Here is a 22,828-nt window from a genome sequence, read left to right as displayed (position 1 = left end):
GTCGGTAGAAACCATCCCGACGTTTTCCAAAGCGTCGGTAAAGCGTCGCCTATGCTACAGTGGAAAAAAACATTTTCCGACGAATTTAAAAATGTCGCTAATTCCCGACGCTTTAAAACGTCGCTCTTTACCGATGCTTTAAAGCATCGCGAATTACCATTTGCTGTCTGCAACTTCTCCTCCATTTAGAAATACAAACAACCTTCCCGATCGGTACCTTCATTCTATCCGTGCGAAGTGGTTGGGTTTGGCTATATAAACAGTTATTTTTTTTTCAGATCTGCCGATGTGGGACTAAAATGAGGTGGTTTTTTGGATTCCGACGACGCTGTTAACGACGCTTTAAGCATCGTTATTTAACGACGCTAAAAAGCGTCGTTAAAAGTGTCGTCAATTACATATTAACTTCGACAACGCTTCATTAGCCGACGCTTTTAAAAAGCGTCGGCAAATATTGACGGAAAAAAATTTTTGCCGACGCTTGGAATAAGTGTCGGCAAATAAGAGTCGGAAGTTTTCTTTTTTTGTGTAGTGTCCAGAAGTCAACCATCTCTTTCAGCCCTAGCATTGAGCATAGGGTCAGACAGGAGATTCGGGGGATACTGGAGATGCCGGATTAGGATGGAACCTGGAGCTTTTTGGGAGTACCTATTACGGGCTGGAGATTGCGGGTGGCCGAGTGCTCCAGTTTGATGCAGAGAATTCAGAGCAGACTAGAGGGCTAGGGAGCATCTTCACTCTCTATGATGGGAAGATTGACGTTGATTAGATCAGTGCTAGCTTTCATACTTGTCCACTTCATGGCAAACATAGTGGTTCCGAAAACAGTGCTGATAAGGATTGAGCGGCTACTTCGAAGCTTCCTATGAGGGTCGTATGGAGGGGGTCATGGGATACACTTAGTGGCATGGGAGCGTGTCTGCCTACTAGTGAAGGAGGGTGACCTCGATGTGTTGTTTCTTGTGGAGAGACCCGAGGCGCTGATTGTCCAACATGCAGCTCGATTTACGCTGGAGCCGTAGGGGTTCTGGAGTTAGACCATTGCTGCCAGATATGGCCGGACGGGCACTGTAGAGGCAATTCGCAGTGGGCATCGTTGCTCATTTATGTGGCGAGAGATCGCAAGATACATATCCATAATTGTGAAGAATACTAGATGGTTGATAGACGATGGGCGGAGTATCGATGTAGTTGGCGACCCATGGGTGGGTGCCCTACCTTTGAGACTCTGGCCGACTATGGTTGACATTGAGGCAGTGGAGGGACTGCGGGTTTGCGACCTCTTTGTTCCGGGCAGGGCTGCTTGGGATGAGGCTAGGTTGGGTCATATGTTTGGGACACACCTAGCTGAGAAAGTCCGATCCCTTCCAATTTCGGGGTATGCAGGTTCGGACACCCGGGTCTAGAGCACATCATGTAGGACCAGTGTAAGGGTATAGGACCGGCGTGAGAGCATTGAGAAGCAGCCTAAGGTTGGGGTGATTAATGGAGGAGAATGTATAGGAATGGGAGTCTTTCATGTCATGATGATGAATGGGTGCAGAGAAGAGGGTATGGTAGCTGTGGCGGTGCTAATTAATGGTTGCAGCAGCAAGGAGAGACACTATAATAACGTGATAGAGCAATGATGCTCACTTAGCTTGACAGCATCAAGGGCATGCATAGGGATGGAGGCATAGAATCCGAGTTGATTGTCGCCACTTGGGCTTTGTTGGATGCTAGTTCCTAGAAATTGCTGATAATTATGTAAAATAAGATTTGTAAATAATTACATTATTTAATAATAAAGATATATTGCAAAATAATTGGAAGGAAGACATGCTGGAAACGAAATTTGCGAAAACAATGCTCTGAGAAAGAATTTCGCCCCTCGTGTAGGTTTGCGAGGAGATCATCCCCAAAGTACAATGAATCCGGCTCAACTTAATGCTTTCTATCACGAGCACGATTGTATGAAGATCCAACCAAATAGACTCCTTCAGTTGTCCAGAAAGAAGAGTAGAAAAGTATTAGAGAAATTGAATGAGAAAACTGGAAGAAAAAAAAAGAAAAGAAGCTAGCAAGGTCTCTCTTAGAGTAATAGCACAAGGCCTGATTTATTTTCGGATTGTGTTCATGACTCAATACTTGGAGCCTATTTTTCTTATCAACAGGTGTATAAGACAACCAAACAGATCTCGGCGAACGAGTGCGTGTCACCAACATACCCATCATCTCCACAAAAAAAAAAAAGAAATATATTGCATTTCAGTATCCAGTATAAATTGAAGTTTGAAATTTAAATTTTTTTCAAAAAAAAAACTAAAACTTTCTTTTAAAATGTTGAGTATTTAAAAAATTAGAATTTCTAACAGGTTGAACCTGGAGAAGAATTTTTATAAGCCTGTAGGAGCGTGCTTGGCAACCTAGAGTCCAACTATCCCATCATTAATGACACTATTTTTTTGGGAGATGCACCAACCTCTCCTTATTTGCCGATTTCATGATAGTCATTTTTTTGATAGAATGAAATTATGGTTAGGCCACTCAAAGCCGGCAAATTTTGTGATTCTTATGAACCTACCAAAGCCATGGGTCAAAGTTTATATATTTTACCAAACTGGCTGTTATTTTTAGGAGCATCCAAGTCATAGATACAATCCATACCTTCATTGCACCAATCGGCCTACAGATATAATTAATCCACATTAACTATAAAATGAAAGTTGCCATACAACATTATTTTATTATCATATATCTTTTAGTGTAAGATGGTTACTTATAAACAAGCAATAAAATATGTATGATAGCAGAATTTATGTAAAAGTAAATAATATTAATGATTACAATATATATTGCTAGTTTAATAATACAATTAAGATAAGCATTTCAATTAAAAAAAGTTGGCAGCCATAAAACTCCATCAACAGTAGCAGGCACGCTGCTAGAATCGCCAGTCCCTACAAAGTTGAAAAACAAATATTTTAAGAAGATTAAGGCGGTGTAATCATAAGAGAAACTACTTTTTTCACCTATAGAAATTCTTTAAAGCTGTTCTTTTTTTTCACTTATAGCTCATGTGGATTATAAAATACTATATCATGGCCTTATTTGAGTTGATCACGGGCTAAAGTATTTGTGATCAGATTTATGGTACTTATGGTTAGATTTGAATGAATTTAGACCTGCAAAGATACTAGAGCTTAAATAGAGAAAGTATATGAGGATGCGCGAAGATGTGCCTCAGCCAAATAGCTAGAGTTACCGGAGAGCTATTTACAGTGTTGTTGCCTGAGCTATTTTAATGAAATTTTATGGCCTTACATGTGTTTAATTATGGATATTAAGATTTCATTATACAAAATTCTTGGATGTGCAATGAAATTCCATAGTAATCCTTAAATTGTAAATAAAAACTTCTACTTTTGAGTATGATTCACATTTCACCACTATTTGCTTTTTGCTTGTTTTTGAACATTTTGCTTGCAACAACCAAATAGTGAGAACTTTGACGTGCAGAAATCAAAATTTCCAATTTTGTAGTAAAAGAAAAATACTCATAGGTTCAAGAAAGTCAAAAAATTTTCCGAAAAAAGTCAAGAATAAGAATTGCTTTTGTGCATAAATATTACCACACAATATAGGCCTTTTTTCCTTAATCAAATTTAATAACTACACAGAAAAAAAATACACATCAAATTTAATAACTAACTAATATCTTAGATTCATGAACAACACAAAGCAGCTTTGTATCAAAGTATAGCTACAAATAGGAGCAAGTCTCAACACTATAAGATTACTTTGCTTAACTAAGCAATAACACATAAAAGTTATTACATGACAGAATGATATAAGCATTATTTTCTCTCTCTCTCTCTCTCTCTCTCTCTCTCTCTCTCTCTCTCTCTCATTCTTATATTTTTTTGTGTGGGGAAGGATTCCTCTAAGTTATTAATAAGATGTCATTGTAGAAGATCGTTGAATTTATGCTGTTGGGTAAGAAGCAAGCTTGGCCATACCACAGAGCCCTTCCGGTGCACCGACATCACGCTGGATGCGCATGTATCCCGTCTCACCCCAAGTTGTACCCCATGAATTCTTTACCAGCCAATATTCAGTCCCATCCTCAGCTATCCCGTAACCAACAGCGGTCACAGCGTGGGTCATTTCCGTTTCACACGGACCGGTGAAGATGCCACTGGAGTAGTGCCGGAAGTCTTGCCCACTACCATCGATGCCAACTGAAACAGGCCGGTTCGCGACCGCCTGTAAGAGCGAGGACTCATTATTTGCAGGCACGCTCTCGTAGCCGCTGATAGTAGCTGCCGATGATGATGTCTTGTTGGTGTCACAAGTGCCATTAGCTGCCATGTAAGGGTAGTTATCTTCAGTTGTTATCCCTCCATTATCAATGACGTATTGGAAGGCACGAGTCATGAGTCCCCCGTCGCATCCTTGGTTTCCATCGTTAACATCACAGTCCACGAGTTGTTGTTCCGACAAGGAGACCAAGTTGCCGGTCTTGATTTGAGTAATCGCTTCAATGGCAGCCACAGAAGAGAATGCCCAAAAGCACCCTACGTGCATCTTGTTGTTGGTTAGATATATAACTTGTTTGTGAGCCATGTTAATTACTTGATTACATCTTTCATGTATCTTGTTGTTCTTTAAATTTAGATATATAACTCATTGTACGCCATATCTTACCGCACGAGCCTTGATTCTTGACGGGAGTAACTGCACCTCTGGTTCTCCAGTCCATGCTGTTAGGCACGTCGGTCAGGTTGGCGTACTGAAAGCTTCCTGTCGTGGACGCCGTAGGCATGGGCTTGAATGCAAGGCGAGAGGCCTTGAACTCCCCGTTGGTCAAGTCAGCAAACTGGTTGAGGCCGAGCTTATACTTGCGATCGCCGGCTCTATTGACAGACTTGATGTACTCGTAGCTGTCCCTGAAGATTTGGAATCGTCGCTCCTTCTCTGCTGCATCCGTGTAGACCCGCCCATTCTGAGCCATCCACTGCTCGTGCTTTGTCCGCATAGGCTCGTCAGCAATGCCACGAGCCGTGGCTCCAGAGACCCAAACACCCAAGACCATCAATGCGAGCTCAAAGCATTGGTGAGCCATTGCCGTGTAAAGACTTTGGGATATTGCAGCCAAGTGGGTTAAGTAGCTAGATAGCGTTGGGAGGGTGATAGTAAAGCAGAAAAACAGAGGATGAAATCTCTTTTTATTCAATTGTATGACGTCACTTCTATGTGTATATACAAGTTGTCAATATGTACCAATATATCCTAACATCTGAAAATTAAGAGCTCGCTATACGCAAATATTCAGCACCTTGGGAATAGATCTCAAGGCAATAGACTCAGCAATGCCTGGCAATACCTGGGAGCATCTTAAATATTAGGAAAAGAGAGAACTTTCTCAAAATAAAAACATCTGATGGAAGACAAGAGCTTAACAGAACAATACAAGCAATATCTAGAAGAATATATGATAATGCAAAGAAACAGATGGTGCTGGAAATGCCTATTCAATCAGAGCTGATGCTGAAATACATTAATTACACTTTCATGATTATATGTACGGAATACCACTTGAGCACCAGTCTTCGGAAAGGACGGGCATGATTTTCATAAGGATAAACAAGTAAAATAGATGATAAGAAATAAGTTGAATGCATGGATAAAAAAAAAGAACTGTTAAATAAAAAAACAAAGAAATAGCATTAATAGTTATTTTTGCAAAGTTTGAATATCAAATCAAACCGAAGCCGTGATACAGTTACCACAAATGAGGTAACATAAACTGATCCAGAGTTAAAATCTCAGACTTCGAGTTTGACATGGTTGAGTTAACAAAACCAACAACAATTGAAGGCTTTAGAATCCTTAAAGGTTAGTTAAAAAATTAGATAAAGGGTGATATTTTCCACAAGATTTACTTGCAGGAAATGTGAATGCCTTGTATCATATCACAGAAATTGGCAAAAACGCCCAAGAAATACAAGGAATGCATTCGACTTTCTTTGTGATTTTACATTGGTCAAATAATGTGAAAATAGTGTTCTTTAAACCTTCTGCAAAAGCAATGCACAACTAGAAATGCAAAAAACCCACCCCTCTTGGTATTTGCCCCACATTTTGAAACAAGGTTTGCAGAGTCAGCTTGGGTTTCAGCGGAGCCCATAAGATTTGTTTTTGGCAGTTCCAAGCCAGGTCCCAGATTCTTGGACAAGAAAAACGATAGACACAGGAAAAGCAGGGGAGGGAAGAAAGAAAATATAAAAAAAATCCAAAAAACCATATAGCACATAATTTTAGAGTATTTTGGAACATTTGAAATTTCTGGAAGGACGGGTCCCAATATTTTCAGAACAAACTATCAAGAATTGCAAAAAGGGAAAGAAATCTTATTATAAACCAAAGAAAATGTTAAGAATCATGTTATGCACCAACTTAGCGCATAACATGTTCCATTGTTTAATAACAATCTTTGACTGCCGAATATGTTACACCATAGATCTTAGACAGAAACATTCATACATAAAGTCAAATATTAATATAAACTTGATATGTTGGTTAGCATTATATTAAGTACCAAATACCAAATTATAAATTATAAGCTACAGCATTTGTTAATAAAATTTTAATTAGTTGTGTAATTTTTCAGATTATATTTGCTAATCGAGCTCCAGGGTGAAAAGGTGGGATGGGGATCGGGTGGCAGCAGGGTGTGCATCCTGTATGTCTGGAATAAACCTCTTCCAGTAACTTGAGATATTACAGCAAAGTGAGCAAACTTAAGATATTGCAGCAAAGTGAGCAAACGTACATTCGATATTAAGAAAATTCTCCTTTGGATAGATTTAACACCTAGAATTTAGTGCTCAAAACAGGAACTGTTATTCATGGTTAGTTTTCGCTTGAAACTAGTCTAAAACTGGTCAGTTTTGGCATTAAATCACCACAAAAGAGTTTCAGAGGTCAGATCAGTTTCAAATGTTTTTTGAAGTATAGTTTGATAAACCTGATAACCAAAATGGGTCTCTTCCAAAATATCCATCACCAGGTTATTTAACTTGATACCTCGAGACACTAAAGTAATCCAAACAGCAACATTTCATGTTTTTGAACACCAGGTAGGTAGCCTATTTGATAGACTCAATGGCTGACCTAGCTGATACAATCAGAGTCCCTTGTTCTAGGATTATGAAAATACACATACAAAACAATGCCGATACAATTCTTGACCTGTTTTATTTACTATCATTCTAGAAGATCTGATTCCCATGACATAGATCCCAAGAAAGATGAGTCAAATGGAAGTGATATTGAACAAAAAAATATGACTCAGGGTGGTACATGGACTTGCATATTGTAGAGAAACCTAAAGAAATGTGCAGTACAGCAATGTTGATCATCGAAATTGAAAAGCTGATACAATATATATATATATATATATCATAATTAAAACCGACATTGGAACATCCAAAAATGTTTGTAACAGGTCAGATCACTGCAAGCTCATATATGGACATGATCTAGCATAACATAGACACCAATTCTAGTACATCATAAAAAGCATCCAGAATTCCTCATGATGTACAGTGTATGACATTTTTGAAAGATGGCATATTAAGAAGATCCACTAACGCTGAATACAGGATAAATTATGAACCATGGCATTACCAATGACAGACAGATGGAAGTGAAAAGAGAGCCCATAGCATAAACAATGCAAGCTACTATACTCAACTGCTCCCAAACTGTAGGGTTAGCATCAGGGAAGACCTATATCTAAGCCAGATGAATTTGGAAGATGTCCGTTTACTGTACAAGTTGCAGTCGCCTGGCCACCTTCCTTAAGGTCTAACTTCCTATGCGTAGGCCAGCTACTAAATAGGTGACTACTAGGGAACCCTGAAGGGTAGAGTTTGGACAACATTAGGAGATAGCTTGGGCATTACATGGCAGAACAGGATAGTAGGCATATCAGGGGAAGAAATGAATACTGAGTGTCTGATGCTCATCTGCTTATAAGCTAATCTATACAGAATGCAAACTTTAAAAAGAAAAAAAAGTTAAAGACATCATGGAAGTGTCACAAGCATATGAACATAACGATAAATCATCAAAAGAATAAACAAATTATCAACAGACATGCATAAATTCCTTGTGACTTTTGGATAGGTGTACAACCTATATTGCTTACCATGGAAGCAAAAACTTCTTGATCGAACACAGGTAAGCACAAAGGGTTCACGGCAGTTTCTATCTGTTAAAAGAATTCATCCTCCGGGAACGTGTCATAAAACAGCCTCCTTCTTCCCTTATTCTAGCAGCCCTCGCACCTACTACATCTTGACCATGAAAAACTCATAGTGGTTTTCTGGGAGTTAATGATTGGTTAATCTTGTTTTTCCTCCAAATTAGCAGGTAAGGCCTTAATCTGTCCACAATTTCGTGGTCTCCATTCATCTCTTCATTTCCCAACTGATGACAGAATCAATCATTCTTTCAACAACATCTGATTAAATGCCACATAATAAAAGATTGAGCTGTCAATTTTTTCCTGCGCTGTACATGATGACTCCTTTATGAAGAGCTGCTGCTCTTGGTGGAACTCCTTCGAACATTCGTAAAATTTCCTTTTTCGTTTTTTCAGACAAGAATGCTATTGGCAATCAAGAAAGCATTGCAAGAGCCGAAACTCTCTCTTTTTATGGAGTCTCCTCGAAACCTTCGGGTACTTTTTCTGTGTTCGTGGACGATATGCCTATTAGCGATCAAGATCTCTCTGTTTAGATCCTTCTTGCAATTTACCTTTTCCTTTTGGAAAGAGTGACGTTAACAATCAAAAAAGCATCGACGTTGTCATTCTATCTACCTTTACGGATATCCTTAACACCTTCTTGTACTTTACCTTTTTCTTTCTAAAATCAAAAAAACCACCGCAAGACTCGCTCTTTTGGATTTCTATGTTGGAAGCCATCCAAGAATTAAAACAAAAACATGATTTGGACCAAGAACACATCTAACTATAAAAAACAGGGGGTATCAAGAAGGCTGTAAACGATCATGAAATCATCGGAAGACATATTCTTTGGAATTGCTGTGTTGGATATTGATGCAGGAATTGAAACAAAAGCATGATCTGGATCAAGAACACATCGATCTACGAGAAAAGGAACAGAAGAGAGAGGGAGGAAGAGGAGGTGGGAGACAAGCAGCAAACCTGAGGAGACGAGCAATGAGAGCAGGAGATGAGGGTTAGGGCTCGAAGAGAAAGAAGAGACCACAAGTGGAGAGGATGTTGGCACGTCTCCTTAATTCAGGAGACTTGATGGTTATAAATTGGTTATTTTAGAGGGTCTGTCCGAATCAACCCTCTACTTAAACAAGTATGGCCGGAGATCAGTAAAAATTTATAATTATTTTAATTTTTTTTTAAGCAATATCGGATTTTATATGATATCCTTTCAAAATTGATATTTGAATGTATATCCTCATAAAACTCTGTTATTATACATATACTCCTAATATAACAATTATTCTAACAGTATTAAAAAAATCAAATTTATATTAATTAAAAAATAAAATAAAATTATAAAATTACACTATTGTTCCTGCCTTTCTTTGGGATTGTGATCTATTTGCATGTCTACCCATTAAGGATATTTTAGTTATTTTAACTTGAAACCGTTAATTTTTTAACATCGTTAGATAGAATGGGTACATATGCAAAAACAAAAATAAAAAAAAGGTAGAATAGCAAAATAAGTGTTTGACGAAGGTATACCTGCAAATATTAATTTTGGAAAGGTATTCATACAAAATCCAATATTTAGAAGGGTTTCATGTAAAAAACCCTTATTTTTAATCCATACATACATATTCTTAATATTAAAACAGTGTTCTGGCTCATGTTGTCAAGCATGAATGGAGAGCAATGTTATTTAAACATATGTAAGCATTTGGCTAACCTATGTGGGGCTAAAACCCATTTCCTCGCTCAAGCCCATTGCCTAACTTGAAATGGGGAGAACAAGCCTCCATCTCCCTTCGGGATCCTAGGCCGACACCATGGCCGCTGGCCACCCTTGCGGTCTTCGCCCCAGCCTGCCGGCACCGACATCCGGCTCGCTGCCTCTCGGCGATGCTGAACCCGATAGAGCCGCCGGTAGTACAGCCCCGAGAGGGAAGAAGAAGGATGACGACGCTCAAGTTCTCGCCGCCGTACCCTCCTTCTCCCTAATGGCGACCAGACAGTCCACCGAAGGTCGTGACCCATGTCATCCGTGGGTCTGCAAATGGTCGCGCCACCGTGCAAAAGGGACGGGGAGAGGACCTTCTACCCGCTTGTTCTCCTCTCGATCGCTAGTGAACTGGCGATCAGAAGGATAGGGAGATGGCGGCAGGTTGCCATCCAAAGAATTTCGGTGGCCGCCGCCACTGTTTGGGCGAGAAGAGGTCGTCGGTTTTAGCCCTTTCTCTCCTTTGGATCAGATGATTTGGGTAAGAAGATGAAGTCCGAGTTTCAGATTTCAGGTTTTTGGAATTCAACCCGAAATCCGAATCCAGTTAAAATAAAAAAAAGAAAGAAAATAAAGGGATTAAGAGGTTTTGGGTTTTTGGGTTTCAACTCGAAACCTGAAAACCCGAATTCGGTTTGCCAATACCATGCGTTTTACAGTTAACCCCCTGACAGTATGTTATTTCACAAGAGGGTCTTCCAAAATTTATAGGTTAACCCCACAAGAAAGTTTTATTACATAAAAGTTCTCAAATATATTTATTTGATCTCTTTACTAAAGTTTCATTACAGAACAGTACTCTGATAATTATATATTGCTCCCTATAATGAATTTTATTGCATAAATTGAGCTATACTTATGCCATGTATATGTTTTAAAGATATTTTAAGGATGAACAATGTCATGTCATTATTGTTTCTTTGGAAAAACAAAAAGTTATTATTTAGGATAATTAAAATGAAATATAATAATTCATATAGAGTATTTATCCCATTAAAGTTTTATTATGATATTGTTTTTAAAGAGAACATCATGATAATTTGGGAGTAGCCATAGCATCTTAAATTATTGTAACGTGTGATTTTGGGTCACGTTTGGATTTATAGTCATGAGACAAATTAAGAAATTAAATGATATCTAATATTGCAATTAGGTTAATAAAATATTATTATGCCCACAGAAAAATAATTATTTTTTTGTTTTAATTGGAATAAGATAGTGAATTCACCACTGAAATAAGAATTTTCTATGTGCACAGATGATGAAGATTTCTTATTTTTGGTGTGTGACATTCACTAGTCTTATTAATAAATTTTAAATTGAATTCAATGCATATTGCAATCTTTGCCCACAAGGAGATTTGAATTTACTTATATTTGAAATGTTTCATAGCATAATATGTTCTTGGTTTTGGCAGTTATTCCTACTACATTTTGAGTACTGAATCATCTCGGATTCCATTCTTAAGTGGTGATAATTATTTTGATTGGAAAGATAAGATTTTGTTAACTTTGGGGTGCATGGACCTTAATTTGGCGTTTTGTATAGATGAACCACCTATCCCCATAGAATCAAGTTCACTAACTGATAAGACTTCTTATGAGTGTTGGAAATGATCTAATCGCTTAAGCTTAATGCTCATTAAATCTCATATCAGTAAGGGCATCAGGGGTTCAATCCCTGATTGCAATAAGGCAAAGAATTTCATGAAGGCCATACAAGAGCAGTTTCTCAGCTCTGATAAGGTGTTGGCTAGCACCCTGATGAAAAGGCTTTCAGACATGAAGCATAAAGGTTGTAAAGGTGTGCGTGAGCACATTATGGAAATGCGCGTCATTGCTGCTCGGCTCAAGGGTTTAGAAATAGAGATTTCAGAGTCATTTTTGGTACATTTCATTTTGAACTCTCTTCCTAAGGAATATGGTCCTTTTAAAATTTTCTATAACACACATAAGAAAAAAATGGTCGATTAATAAACTCTTAACCATGTGTGTTCAAGAGGAAGAGAGATTAAAACATGAGAGTCTTGAAGTTGCTAATTTAGCATTTCAAGAAAAAGAAAAAACTCATAAAGGAAAAGGTGTTCTTAAAGGGAAGAATGCAAAAGTGTCTTTCAAGTGTGAAGGCAATAAGGTTACATGCTTCTTTTGCAAAAAAAAGGGACACTTGAAGAAGGATTGTACCAAATACAGGAAGTGGCTCGAGAAAAAAGATAATCTACTATCTCTTGTGTGTTATGAGTCTAATTTTGTTAATGTTCCTAATAATACATGGTGGCTTAATTCTTGTAATGCAATTCATATTGCCAATATCATGCAGGGCTTCCTCTCCCTAAGGAAACCAATGACAAGTGAACGGTGCATCTATTCAGAAAATGGGATGAGTTCATCTGTCGAAGGAGTTGGAACACTTAGATTAGTTTTGCATTCTGGTTATGTTTTGGATCTAGAAAGAACTTTTTATATTCCATCTTTTTCTAGAAATTTGATTTCTGTTTCAAAATTGTTGCCATTTGGATATGAATTCAATTTCAGTGGTAAGAAATTTGTTTTGATGAAAAACAATGATGTTGTTGGTAATAATTTTTAGATAGATGGTTTATTCAAAATTAATTTAGATCCTTCGTATGAAACTAATTTTTCAAACTTGCATGATGAGGTTGGCATAAAGAGGAACATTATTAAGGAGAACTCCTCGTATTATGGCATAGGCGATTGGGACATATTTCAATGGCTAGAATAAAGAGGTTAATAGATGAAGGGGTACTAGATACTTTTGATTTTACCGACTTTGGTACTTATGTGGATTGCATAAAGGAAAAGCTAACCAACAAGACCACTAAAGGAGCCAAAAGAAGTTCTGAGACTCTTCAGATAATACACAGATCTTTGTGGACCATTTACCCCACCTTGTCTGAATGGTGAGAGATATTTTATCTTATTCATTGATATCCATTCTCGGTATATGTATCTCTATCTTTCACATGATAAGGCTGGGGCACTTGATGCTTTGAAAACATATAAAGTAGAGGTAGAGAAGCAAACTGAAAAAAAATAAAATTGTTAGATCAGACAGGGGTGGAGAGTATTATGAAAGGTACACAAAATCTGAATAGATTCCTAGGCCATTTGCTGGATTCCTTAAAGAAGAGGGCATAATTGCTCAATATTCAATGCCAAAAACACCATAACAAAATAATTGGCAGAAAGAAGGAATCGTACGCTGATGGACATGGTAAGGAGCATGCTTAGTCATTCGAATATTCCTATCAAGTTATGGAGTAAAGCTTTAAAAACCATTGTATATGTACTAAATAGGGTTCCATCTAAGGTTGTTCCTAAAACTCCTTTTGAATTGTAGAAAGGATGGAAATCAAGTTTAAGACATTTACATATATGGAGTTGTCCAATTGGAGTGAGGGTTTATAATCCACACATTAAGAAATTAGACCGAAACAGTTAGCGGTTTCTTTATTGGGTATGCTGAAAACTCCAAGGAATTTAAGTTCTATTGTTCCACACACATCTAAAATCATTGAAGCTAGAAATGCTAAATTTCTTGAGAATCATGAGTTTAGTGGAAGTGGTTTTCCTCAAACCATATCATTTGAGAAAATAAAGGAACCAATTGGTGAACCAAGTGGTGAACAAAATTGAAAAATGGTTGTTTTTCAAAATCCAGTTCCAAATATAATTGAGGAACAACCTATTCAAGAACAACCATACCTTGAGAAACAAAATCATACGGAACCTCCTATTGAACATCTTGATTTAATATGAGAAAGGCAATCCTCAAGAATAAGGAGACCAGCAATATTTAGCAACTACCTTATATACCTTCAAGAATCCGACTTTGATGTTGGACCTCAAGTTGATCCTATTTTGTTTTTAGAAGCCATGACTGGGGATCATTCCCCTCTATGGCATGATGCCATGAAGGAAGAGATTGAATCAATGGCTAAAAATCAAATTTGGGATCTCGTTGAGTTACCATAAGGAGCAAAAGCCAATGGCTATAAATGGGTCTTTAAGACTAAAACGAACTCCTCTGACAATGTTGAGCGATATAAAGCTAGATTTGTGGCCAAAGTTTTCACTCAAAAGAAAAGAGTTGATTTCCATGAGAACTTCTCTCTAGTTTCTAAGAAGGACTCATTTAGGATAATTATGGCACTAGTAGCTCATTTTGACTTAGAGCTACATCAGATGGATGTGAAAATGGCTTTCTTGAATGGTGATCTTGAGAAAATGGTGTACATGGATCAGCCTGAAGGATTTTCATCTAAGGATAATCATTTGGTTTGCAAATTAAGAAAATCCATATATGGACTTAAACAGGCCTCCCACCAATGGTATATTAAGTTTCACAATATTGTTACTTCGTATGGTTTTACGGAGAATATTGTCGATCAGTGTATATACTTTAAAGTGAGTGGGAGTAAATATATTTTTCTAGTTCTATATGTGGATGATATTTTGATTGCAACCAGTGATTTGGGTTTGCTACATGAAACTATAAATTTTCTTTCTGAACACTTTGAGATGAAGGATTTGGATGAAACCTCATATGTCATTGGCATAGAGATTCATAGAGATAGATCCCAAAGGATATTAGGATTGTCTCAAAAGGCCTACATCAAAAGAGTTTTAGAGAGATTTAATAAGAAGTTTTGTTCACCTACAGCAGCACCCATTTGTTAAAGAAGACAAATTCAATTTAAGTCAATCACTACAAAACAGTTTGGAACTAGAGAATATGAAAAGCATACCTTATGCTTCTATAGTTGGTAGCTTGATGTATGCCAACTATGTACTCGTCCAAACATTGGATTTGCAGCAGGAATATTGGGGAAATACCAAAGCAATCCGAGGCAGGAACATTGGAAGGCTGCCAAGAAGGTTATGTGGTATTTACAAGAAATCAAGAACTTCAAGCTTACTTATAGACATACAGATTTCTTGAAAGTTGTTAGATAATCAGATTTAGATTTTGCTGAATGTTCAGATACAAAAAAGTCTACTTCAGGATATGTTTTTCTCTTAACTAGGGGAGCTATAACTTGGAGAAGCATCAAGCAATCTATAACTGCTTCATCAACCATGGAAGCAGAATTTGTTGCATGCTATAAAGCAACTTCACAGGCTATACGGCTAAAAAATTTCATAGCAGGACTAGGGGTCGTTGATTCTATATCAAGGCCATTAAGGATTGTTACGGGGGAACTAAGCCGCCATGCCCCACGTGACCGGCACGCGCGCCCAGGAAGACTACGGCTGCCCTTTGATCCAGCAATCCGACCCCGAGTCGGACGTCCTCGGCTCCGCAGCCCGACCCCGAGTCGGCTGCCCTTTGATCCCGCAATCCGACCCCGAGTCGGACGTCCTCGGCTCCGCAGCCCGACCCCGAGTCGGCTGCCCTTTGATCCAGCGCTCCGACCCCAAGTCGGACGTCCTCGGCTCCGCAGCCCGACCCCGAGTCGGCTGCCCCTTGATCCAGCGCTCCGACCCCGAGTCGGAGATCTCTTGATAACGACAGGCTATTCCCCAGAGGCACGCCGCGGCCTCCTGCTCCACTACTCCCTGCAACGGCTGTATCCGATGCTGCTCCACGATCTCCTGCATCAGCCGTACAAAGCGGAGCCCCACTATGCCCTGACGTGGCCGTACCCGGTGCTGCTCCACGACGCCCTGTAACGGCCATGTCAGTGGCCACACCATCGTGCCCCACGATAACGAACCCCCCTGAGAGACCCCCCAGCCAGGTATATATGCGGCTGGGGGGAGAAAGGGGGGAGGTGAGCAATATCTCCCAGAGCACTCTCTTACTTGCGATTATCACCTCTCCTCCTCCTCCAATCTCCTCTGACTTGACCGTCGGAGGGCCATCACCACCCTGGTGGTGGTGCAAGGCTTGTTTGCAGGTTTCTTGGCGGAAGGTGGAGCGCAACCAACACCAACCAAGACAACTCAAACGGAACCCCGTTCACACCGCAGTGCCAATCGTTCTCGGTTTGGACCACCAGCAACAGTTGGCGCTAGAAGGAGGGCCCGAATCTTAGAACGATCGTAATGGCACGGCGAGGTGGTCGTGGAGCTTCCAATGCTTCCGGTCGCGGAGCCTCTCGCGCCTCCGGCCGGGAGGCTGCTGCGTCCCCAACGCACTCTCAGCAGCACTCCACCGCCCCTTCTCCCATTCAAACGGTCGAAGCTGCCCAGTTCGACCAGCTAGCCCAGCAGGTTCGCACCCTCGCGGAGGCAGTGCAGAATCTGCAGGGCGTGATCTCTCGGGTGCCGCAACGGGCTCAGGAGCCGCTGCCCCCCGAGCACTCGCCTCTTCCTCACAACCCGCGCTCCTTCCTCTCCCATAGAGAGGAGCGCCGGCGCGAGGAGGATTCTCGAGTGCGGTCCATTCTGCCAGGACCTTCTCATCGGAGCTGTGCGGGGTACGAGAGGCAGACCCGGGCGCGTTCTCAGACACCCCAGTCCTCGAGGGGCCCGCACTCCAGTCGGTCCCCCTCGCGCCGCTCCTTGTCCCCCACCCACCGGTCGCGCTCCCTGGACCGGCGGGTGGACGATCTCCACAGACAACTCCAGGTCCTGAAGGGCCACTCCAAAGATCCCTTCGCTGACTTGGAGATCTCCTCCCAGCCGGCGCTTGCCTCGAGGATCCTGCGGACCCCGAACCCACCGGGGTTCAAAATGCCGGCGATCGAACCCTACGACGGGGCGGCGGACCCGCGGGACCACGTGGAGAGTTTCAGGACTCTTATGCTCCTCCATGGAGCATCGGATCCGCTCCTCTGCAAGGCCTTCCCGGCGACCCTCCGTGGCCCGGCAAGGGCATGGTTCGCCGGCCTGGAGGCTAACTCCATCCAGTCCTTCGACCAGTTCACCCGCTTCTTCATCAGCCATTTTGCCGTCAGTAGCAGGCGGCGACTGGTCTCCGACTCCCTCTTTGATGTCCGGCAAAACGAGGGAGAAAGCCTGCGGGATTATCTCACCCGCTTCAACAAGGCTACACTGGAGGTCCGGAACCTGAGCCAGGAAGTGGCTCTCTCAGCCCTGAAGCGTGGCTTCCGGAAGGGCAGACTCACCTTCTCCCTGGACAAACGCCTGCCGCGGAGCTTCCCGGAGCTGTTATCTCGGGCAAACCAGTATGCAGACGCCGAGGAGGCAGCCTCCCACCGGAACAAGGAGGCCGCCGAGGCCCCTCTAAAGCCCGGGAAGAAAAGGCGAAAAGAGGCACCCCAGAGGAGGAGCCCGACGCCTCAACGCCGGCGCAGAAGCCCGTCACCAGCAAGGAACCACGGCGCCACACGCCCTCGTTCTCCGCACCGACGCTTCAACCGGTACACCCCACTCCTGGCCCCCCGGGCCCAGATCCTCATGGAGGTCAAGGGGCGGGAGGACCTCCCGGTCCCGAGGCAGATGAAGAAGATCCCTGGGAGGAGGCCTTCTCGGGCGTACTGTGAGTACCACCGAGACCACGGCCACGATACCGAAGACTGCTTCCAGCTTCGGGACGAGATCGAGGCTCTCATTCGCCGAGGGCGTCTCGGTCGATATGTAAACGACCGACGTCCCCCGGCAGACCCGCGTCCGGCCGACCCGGCCCCTCAGGAGCCTCGGGAACGGAATCGACCCGTTGCGGGAGTGATCCACACCATCACTGGGGGCTGCTCTCGGCCCGTGAGGAACGCAGGGGGCTCGGCGGGAGCATCAGGAGTGGCCGTCGCGAAGAGGCAGCGGGTCGGAAATGTAATCACTTTTTGCGATGAAGATGTAAAGGGGGTTCAGACTCCCCACGATGACGCCATGGTGATCTCTCTCACTATGGCGAACTATGATGTAAGGCGTGTTCTTGTGGATAGTGGAAGCTCAGCTGATATTTTGTATTACGAGGCCTTCCAAAAGATGAGCTTGTCCCGACAATTGTTGCACAAAACATCCACCCCCCTCATAGGATTCACTGGAGACGCTATCTCGACCGAAGGTGTCATTGAGCTGCCTGTGACTGCGGGCGTTGCACCCGCAGAAGCCACGGTGCGACTCGGGTTCTTGGTCGTCCGTGTCCCCTCGGCCTACAACGCTATCCTCGGACGACCCGGACTGAACGCCCTTCGCGCGGTGGTTTCTACCTACCATTTGCTCATGCGGTTCCCCACGGCGGCCGGGATTGGAGAGGTCCGAGGTGACCAACCAACCGCACGGCAGTGTTTCCTAGCAACTCTCAAAGGGAAGAAGCCCATGGAGGCCCTAAGCGTCGAGTCCCTTGACGCCAGAGACGAAGTGGCCTTGCGGCACGGGGAGCCGGCCGAGGGCGTAATCGAAGTTCCCCTCGAAGAAGGCCGCCCGGACCGCACGGTCCGGGTCGGAGCCAACCTCGACTTGGAAGCTCGGCTCCGGTTAGTGGAATTCCTCCGAGCCAATGCTGATGTGTTTGCCTGGTCGGCGGCCGATGTACCTGGGATCGACCCGGAGGTCATTTCTCACGCCCTCAACGTCGACCCGACCCACCGACCAGTAAAGCAAAAGAAGAGACACTGTGCCCCGGATCGGATCCGGGTGGTTGACCAGGAGGTAGACAAACTCTTGGAGGCAGGTTTCATAAGGGAAGTGAGCTACCCCGAGTGGCTGGCAAACGTCGTACTTGTCCGGAAGGCGAGCGGGAAGTGGAGGATGTGCGTCGACTACACCGACCTGAACAAGGCGTGCCCCAAGGATAGCTTTCCGCTCCCGCGAATAGACCAACTGGTCGACGCGACTTCCGGATATCAGCTGCTGTCTTTCATGGACGCCTTCTCCGGCTACAACCAAATAATGATGGCTCCACAGGACGAGGAGAAAACGGCCTTCATAACAGACAGGGGGCTGTACTGTTACAAGGTAATGCCCTTCGGTCTGAAGAACGCTGGCGCTACTTACCAGCGCCTCGTCAATAAAATCTTCAAGGAGCAGATTGGCCGGAACATGGAGGTGTACGTGGACGATATGCTGGTAAAGAGCCGCCATGCGGATCAGCACATTGCGGATCTGGAGGAGACCTTCGCCACCTTGCGGAAGTTTCGTATGAAGCTAAACCCAGCGAAGTGCGCCTTTGGTGCTTCGGCCGGGAGGTTCCTCGGCTTCATTGTCAACCAGCGGGGGATCGAGGCCAACCCGGACAAAATCAAGGCCATCCAAGATATGTCCCCTCCGACCAAAGTGAAGGAGGTTCAGGAGCTCGCTGGGAGGGTCGCCGCGCTCGGACGATTTGTGGCAAAATCGGCCGAACGCTGCCAACCGTTCTTCAAGGTGTTGAAGCGCCCGAAAGACTTCCTCTGGACGGCTGAATGTCAAGTGGCGTTCGACCAGCTCAAGGAGTACATGGCGTCTCCTCCCCTGCTGTCCAAGCCGCAAGAGGGAGAGATGCTCTACCTTTACCTGGCGGTCTCCCCAACCGCAGTCAGCGCAGTACTGGTTCGGAAAGAGGCAAAACTTCAGAAGCCCGTGTACTACACCAGCCGAGTCCTCCGGGATGCCGAGACGCGGTACACGAAGGCTGAAAAGATCGCCTTCGCGCTGCTGACTGCGACCAGGAGGCTTCGCCCCTATTTCCAGGCTCATTCTGTCACCCTTTTGACCGATCAACCACTGCGGCAGATCCTCAGCAATCCTGAGAATGCGGGACGGCTGGTGAAGTGGGCAGTAGAACTTGGTGAGTTCGACATCCGCTACCAGCCCCGGCCCGCCATCAAGGCCCAGGTGCTCGCGGACTTTCTCGCTGAGTGCACTGTGCAGGAGGCGGAACCTAGGCCGCCGGAAACACCCAGCCTCGATCTCCCGATCTGGACGCTCCACATTGACGGGTCGTCGAACCCTGAAGGTGGAGGGGCTGGGCTGGTCCTTACCAATCCCGATGGAGTGATAGCCGAGTATGCCTTGAGGTTCGGATTTCCAGTGACCAACAATGAGGCGGAGTACGAGGCCCTAGTCACGGGACTCAAACTCGCCAAGGAGCTCGGCATCCGGCGTCTGAAGGTCTTCACCGACTCCCAGCTGGTGGTCGGGCAGGTTCGAGGGGAGTTCGAGGCACGGAGCCCGACCATGCAGAGCTACGTCCGGAAGGTGCAAGCACTCATTCCCGACCTCGGCAGTATTGACATTCAGCAGGTCCCAAGGAGCGAAAATGCCAGGGCCGACAGGTTGTCCCGCTTGGTGGGCGCTGAGGCACACAACCTGTCAAGGGCGATATACCTGGAGACCCTAGATGCCCCGAGCATCGGCGAGGCTGAAGCGGTAATGGCAATTGATCCGGAACCATCTTGGATGGACCCGCTTGTAGCTTACCTCGCCGAAGGGATCCTCCCCGAAGATGAAGATCAAGCTCGACGACTTGTTATGAAGTCCGCCCACTACGTACTCTACAAAGGGAGGCTGTATCGGACCTCGTTCACCGCCCCCCTCTTAAGGTGCCTCCGCCCTTCGGAAGCGGCTTACGCCCTCAGCGAAGTCCACGAAGGCATCTGCGGATCGCACCTGGGGGCTAGGTCCCTGGCACATAAGATCATGAGGCAAGGCTACTATTGGCCAACCTTATTGGAAGACTCAAAGGATCACGTACGGAAATGCGACGCCTGCCAGCGCCACGCCAACATCCAGAGAGTCCCCTCTGTTCCCTTGGCGCCAATCACCGCCCCCTGGCCCTTTGCACAGTGGGGAATGGATATCCTCGGACCATTCCCCATCGCTTCGGCCCAGAGGAAATTTTTGATTGTCGCCATCGACTACTTCACCAAGTGGGTGGAGGCAGAGCCACTGGCCACCATCACGGAGGCGCAAGTCTGGAAGTTCGTAAAGAAGAACATCATTGTCCGATTTGGGGTACCTCGGGTCCTCATCTCGGATAACGGTCGACAGTTTGATAACAAGCATTTCCGAGACTTCTGCGAGGAGTTCGGGATCGAACATCGGTTCACGTCCGTGTCGCATCCCCAAACCAACGGCGAAGCCGAGGTCACAAATCGGACAATCCTCCAAGGTATCAAAGTGCGGATCGGACGGACGGGGCAAGCTTGGGTCGAGGAACTCGAGAATGTCCTTTGGGCGTATCGGACCACGCATCGGACTCCAACCGGGGAGACGCCTTTCAGCCTAACCTATGGCACGGAAGCCGTTGTCCCCGTAGAGCTCGGACTTCCCTCACCTCGGGTAGCCGCACACCGACCCGAGGCCAACTCGGAGCAACTCCGAGGGAACCTGGATCTCTTGGAAGAAGCAAGGGAAATGGCGCAGGTTCGGATGGCAATGTATCAGCGGAGGGTGGCCCGATATTACAACTCCAAAGTCCGACCGAAGCTTTTCAGAATTGGAGATCTGGTGCTGAGGCGAGCTAAGGCATCTCAACCTACGGAAGGTGGGAAGCTAGCGCCGAATTGGGAAGGCCCGTATAAAGTTCGTTGGGTAAACCGACCTGGCTCCTACCAGTTGGAAGCCCTAGATGGCCGAGAAATTCCAAGAGGCTGGAATTCCGCTAACCTGCGGATGTATTACCAGTAGAACAACAAGGCCAGAAAGACAATTTGAAAAGGTGCAACACTTTTTATTTCAATAATTTCTGGTTACAATGGCGTGCTCGTGTGATTACAAGGAATTCCCAGAGGGGAATTAGGGAGTAAAGAAAGCAAAGGAGAGGTGGAGAATCCGTGGAGCTGAGGACCGAGGATCCCAAACCCTCAACCCAAAGCAGCTGCAATCCCACCGGAAGTGGGTGCTTCTAACCGGAGGCGCCATCCAGCACCTCACCAAAAAGACGAGGAGCCGCCGCAGAAGAAGCTCCCGCTGCCCCCAGGGGAACGCCGCCTCCAAAGGATATTCCCATCCTCCCCAGTGGTAGGAAAGAGAAGGAATACGAGGGGGAAGAGCATACGGAGGCGCGGTCCCGGACTGAGCGTCTGGTGCAGAGCTCGATCGGGAGGCTGAACTTCAAGGAGGGGAGATGTGATCCCGGATGAAACGCCTAGAGCGGAGTTCCGCCGGGAAGACCCTCCTTGTTGATCCCAGATGAAACGGCTAGTTGGCTGAAGTCGCAAGGGGAGCGCCTCCCCTTTCCTTCAACAGGAGTCTCTCAGTCATATGCCAAGGAGGAGGTCCGCGATCCATGGCAACCTGAACAGCTCCGGCTTGGCAAACTCCATCGTACCTGCACCTGTATTTATAGCCAAACTGCGGCCCCCTGGTCGTTCCGATGCGGGTGGCTCCAATAAATGCAGGCGCATTGAAACCGGAGCCGTTCCGGCTCCCGAGGCGTATTTCCCCGCGATTTCCTAAGCGTCATTCTCCTTAAACCGCATTCTTTGTGCAGGACAATCCGGGTGTCATGTACCCCTAGGTCCACATATCTCCGCTCGCGCCCAGGCCGTATCCTCCTCGAAGAACCCGCGTATCGCGGCCGCTCAACTAACACTCCTCGCAAGCAGCAGCTGGCGATCCGATTTCCCAGGTAACGTATTAATTAGCGTTTAATGCCCTTCTCGTGTTCCCCCAGGCAACGCTTAGAGAAAAGGAGAAACATGATCGCGGCTGGCCACGGAGAAACCCCGTCGGGCAGCGAGCGACAAGCGCACGACCAGCGAGCGGAATTTCCCGAGGCTCGGCCCTCGGATGCCTGGCTAGCCCGATGATCATCCCGGGAGCAGACTAGCCGGAAGCCCCGACCGGTCGCCTCGGCTTGCGCCAGCCTTGGCCGACCAACGAGTGGAATGTCCCGAGGCTCGGCCCTCGGATGCCAGGCTAACCCGATGACCATCCCGGGAGCAGACTAGCCTGAAGCCC

At 45.0% G+C, this 22,828-nt stretch overlaps 1 protein-coding gene across 3 annotated transcripts; it reads right to left on the bottom strand.

Annotated features, from left to right (window-relative positions):
* Positions 1–3,703: 3,703 nt before the first annotated feature.
* LOC103721654 (ervatamin-B-like) lies at positions 3,704–9,338 on the bottom strand. 3 transcript variants are annotated; one of them, XM_039117926.1, is made up of 4 exons: positions 9,218–9,338; positions 5,263–5,365; positions 4,687–5,160; positions 3,704–4,556 (listed from the first exon to the last, which is right to left on the bottom strand). In XM_039117926.1, the coding sequence occupies exons 2-4, from the start codon at positions 5,276–5,278 to the stop codon at positions 3,964–3,966; spliced, it is 1,083 nt and encodes a 360-aa protein (XP_038973854.1). In that variant the 5' UTR covers positions 5,279–5,365; positions 9,218–9,338; the 3' UTR covers positions 3,704–3,963. The 3 variants fall into 3 exon arrangements, with proteins under 3 accessions (XP_038973854.1, XP_038973855.1, XP_026666042.2); XM_039117927.1 differs by having other exon boundaries at positions 5,318–5,365; XM_026810241.2 differs by having other exon boundaries at positions 4,687–5,365.
* Between the last annotated feature and the right edge of the window lie 13,490 nt (positions 9,339–22,828).

The sequence above is a fragment of the Phoenix dactylifera genome, unplaced genomic scaffold (genome assembly GCF_009389715.1).
Source record: "Phoenix dactylifera cultivar Barhee BC4 unplaced genomic scaffold, palm_55x_up_171113_PBpolish2nd_filt_p 000285F, whole genome shotgun sequence".
Taxonomy (NCBI): Eukaryota; Viridiplantae; Streptophyta; class Magnoliopsida; order Arecales; family Arecaceae; genus Phoenix; species Phoenix dactylifera.
The sequence above is the reverse complement of the archived record's forward strand: the minus strand, read 5'-3'. Positions and strand labels throughout refer to the sequence as shown.

Coding starts and splice junctions, on each gene's coding strand:
- LOC103721654 (XM_039117926.1), bottom strand. Junction 4,557..4,686: donor CAAGAATCAAGGCTCGTGCG/GTAAGATATGGC, acceptor AGATGCACGTAG/GGTGCTTTTGGGCATTCTCT.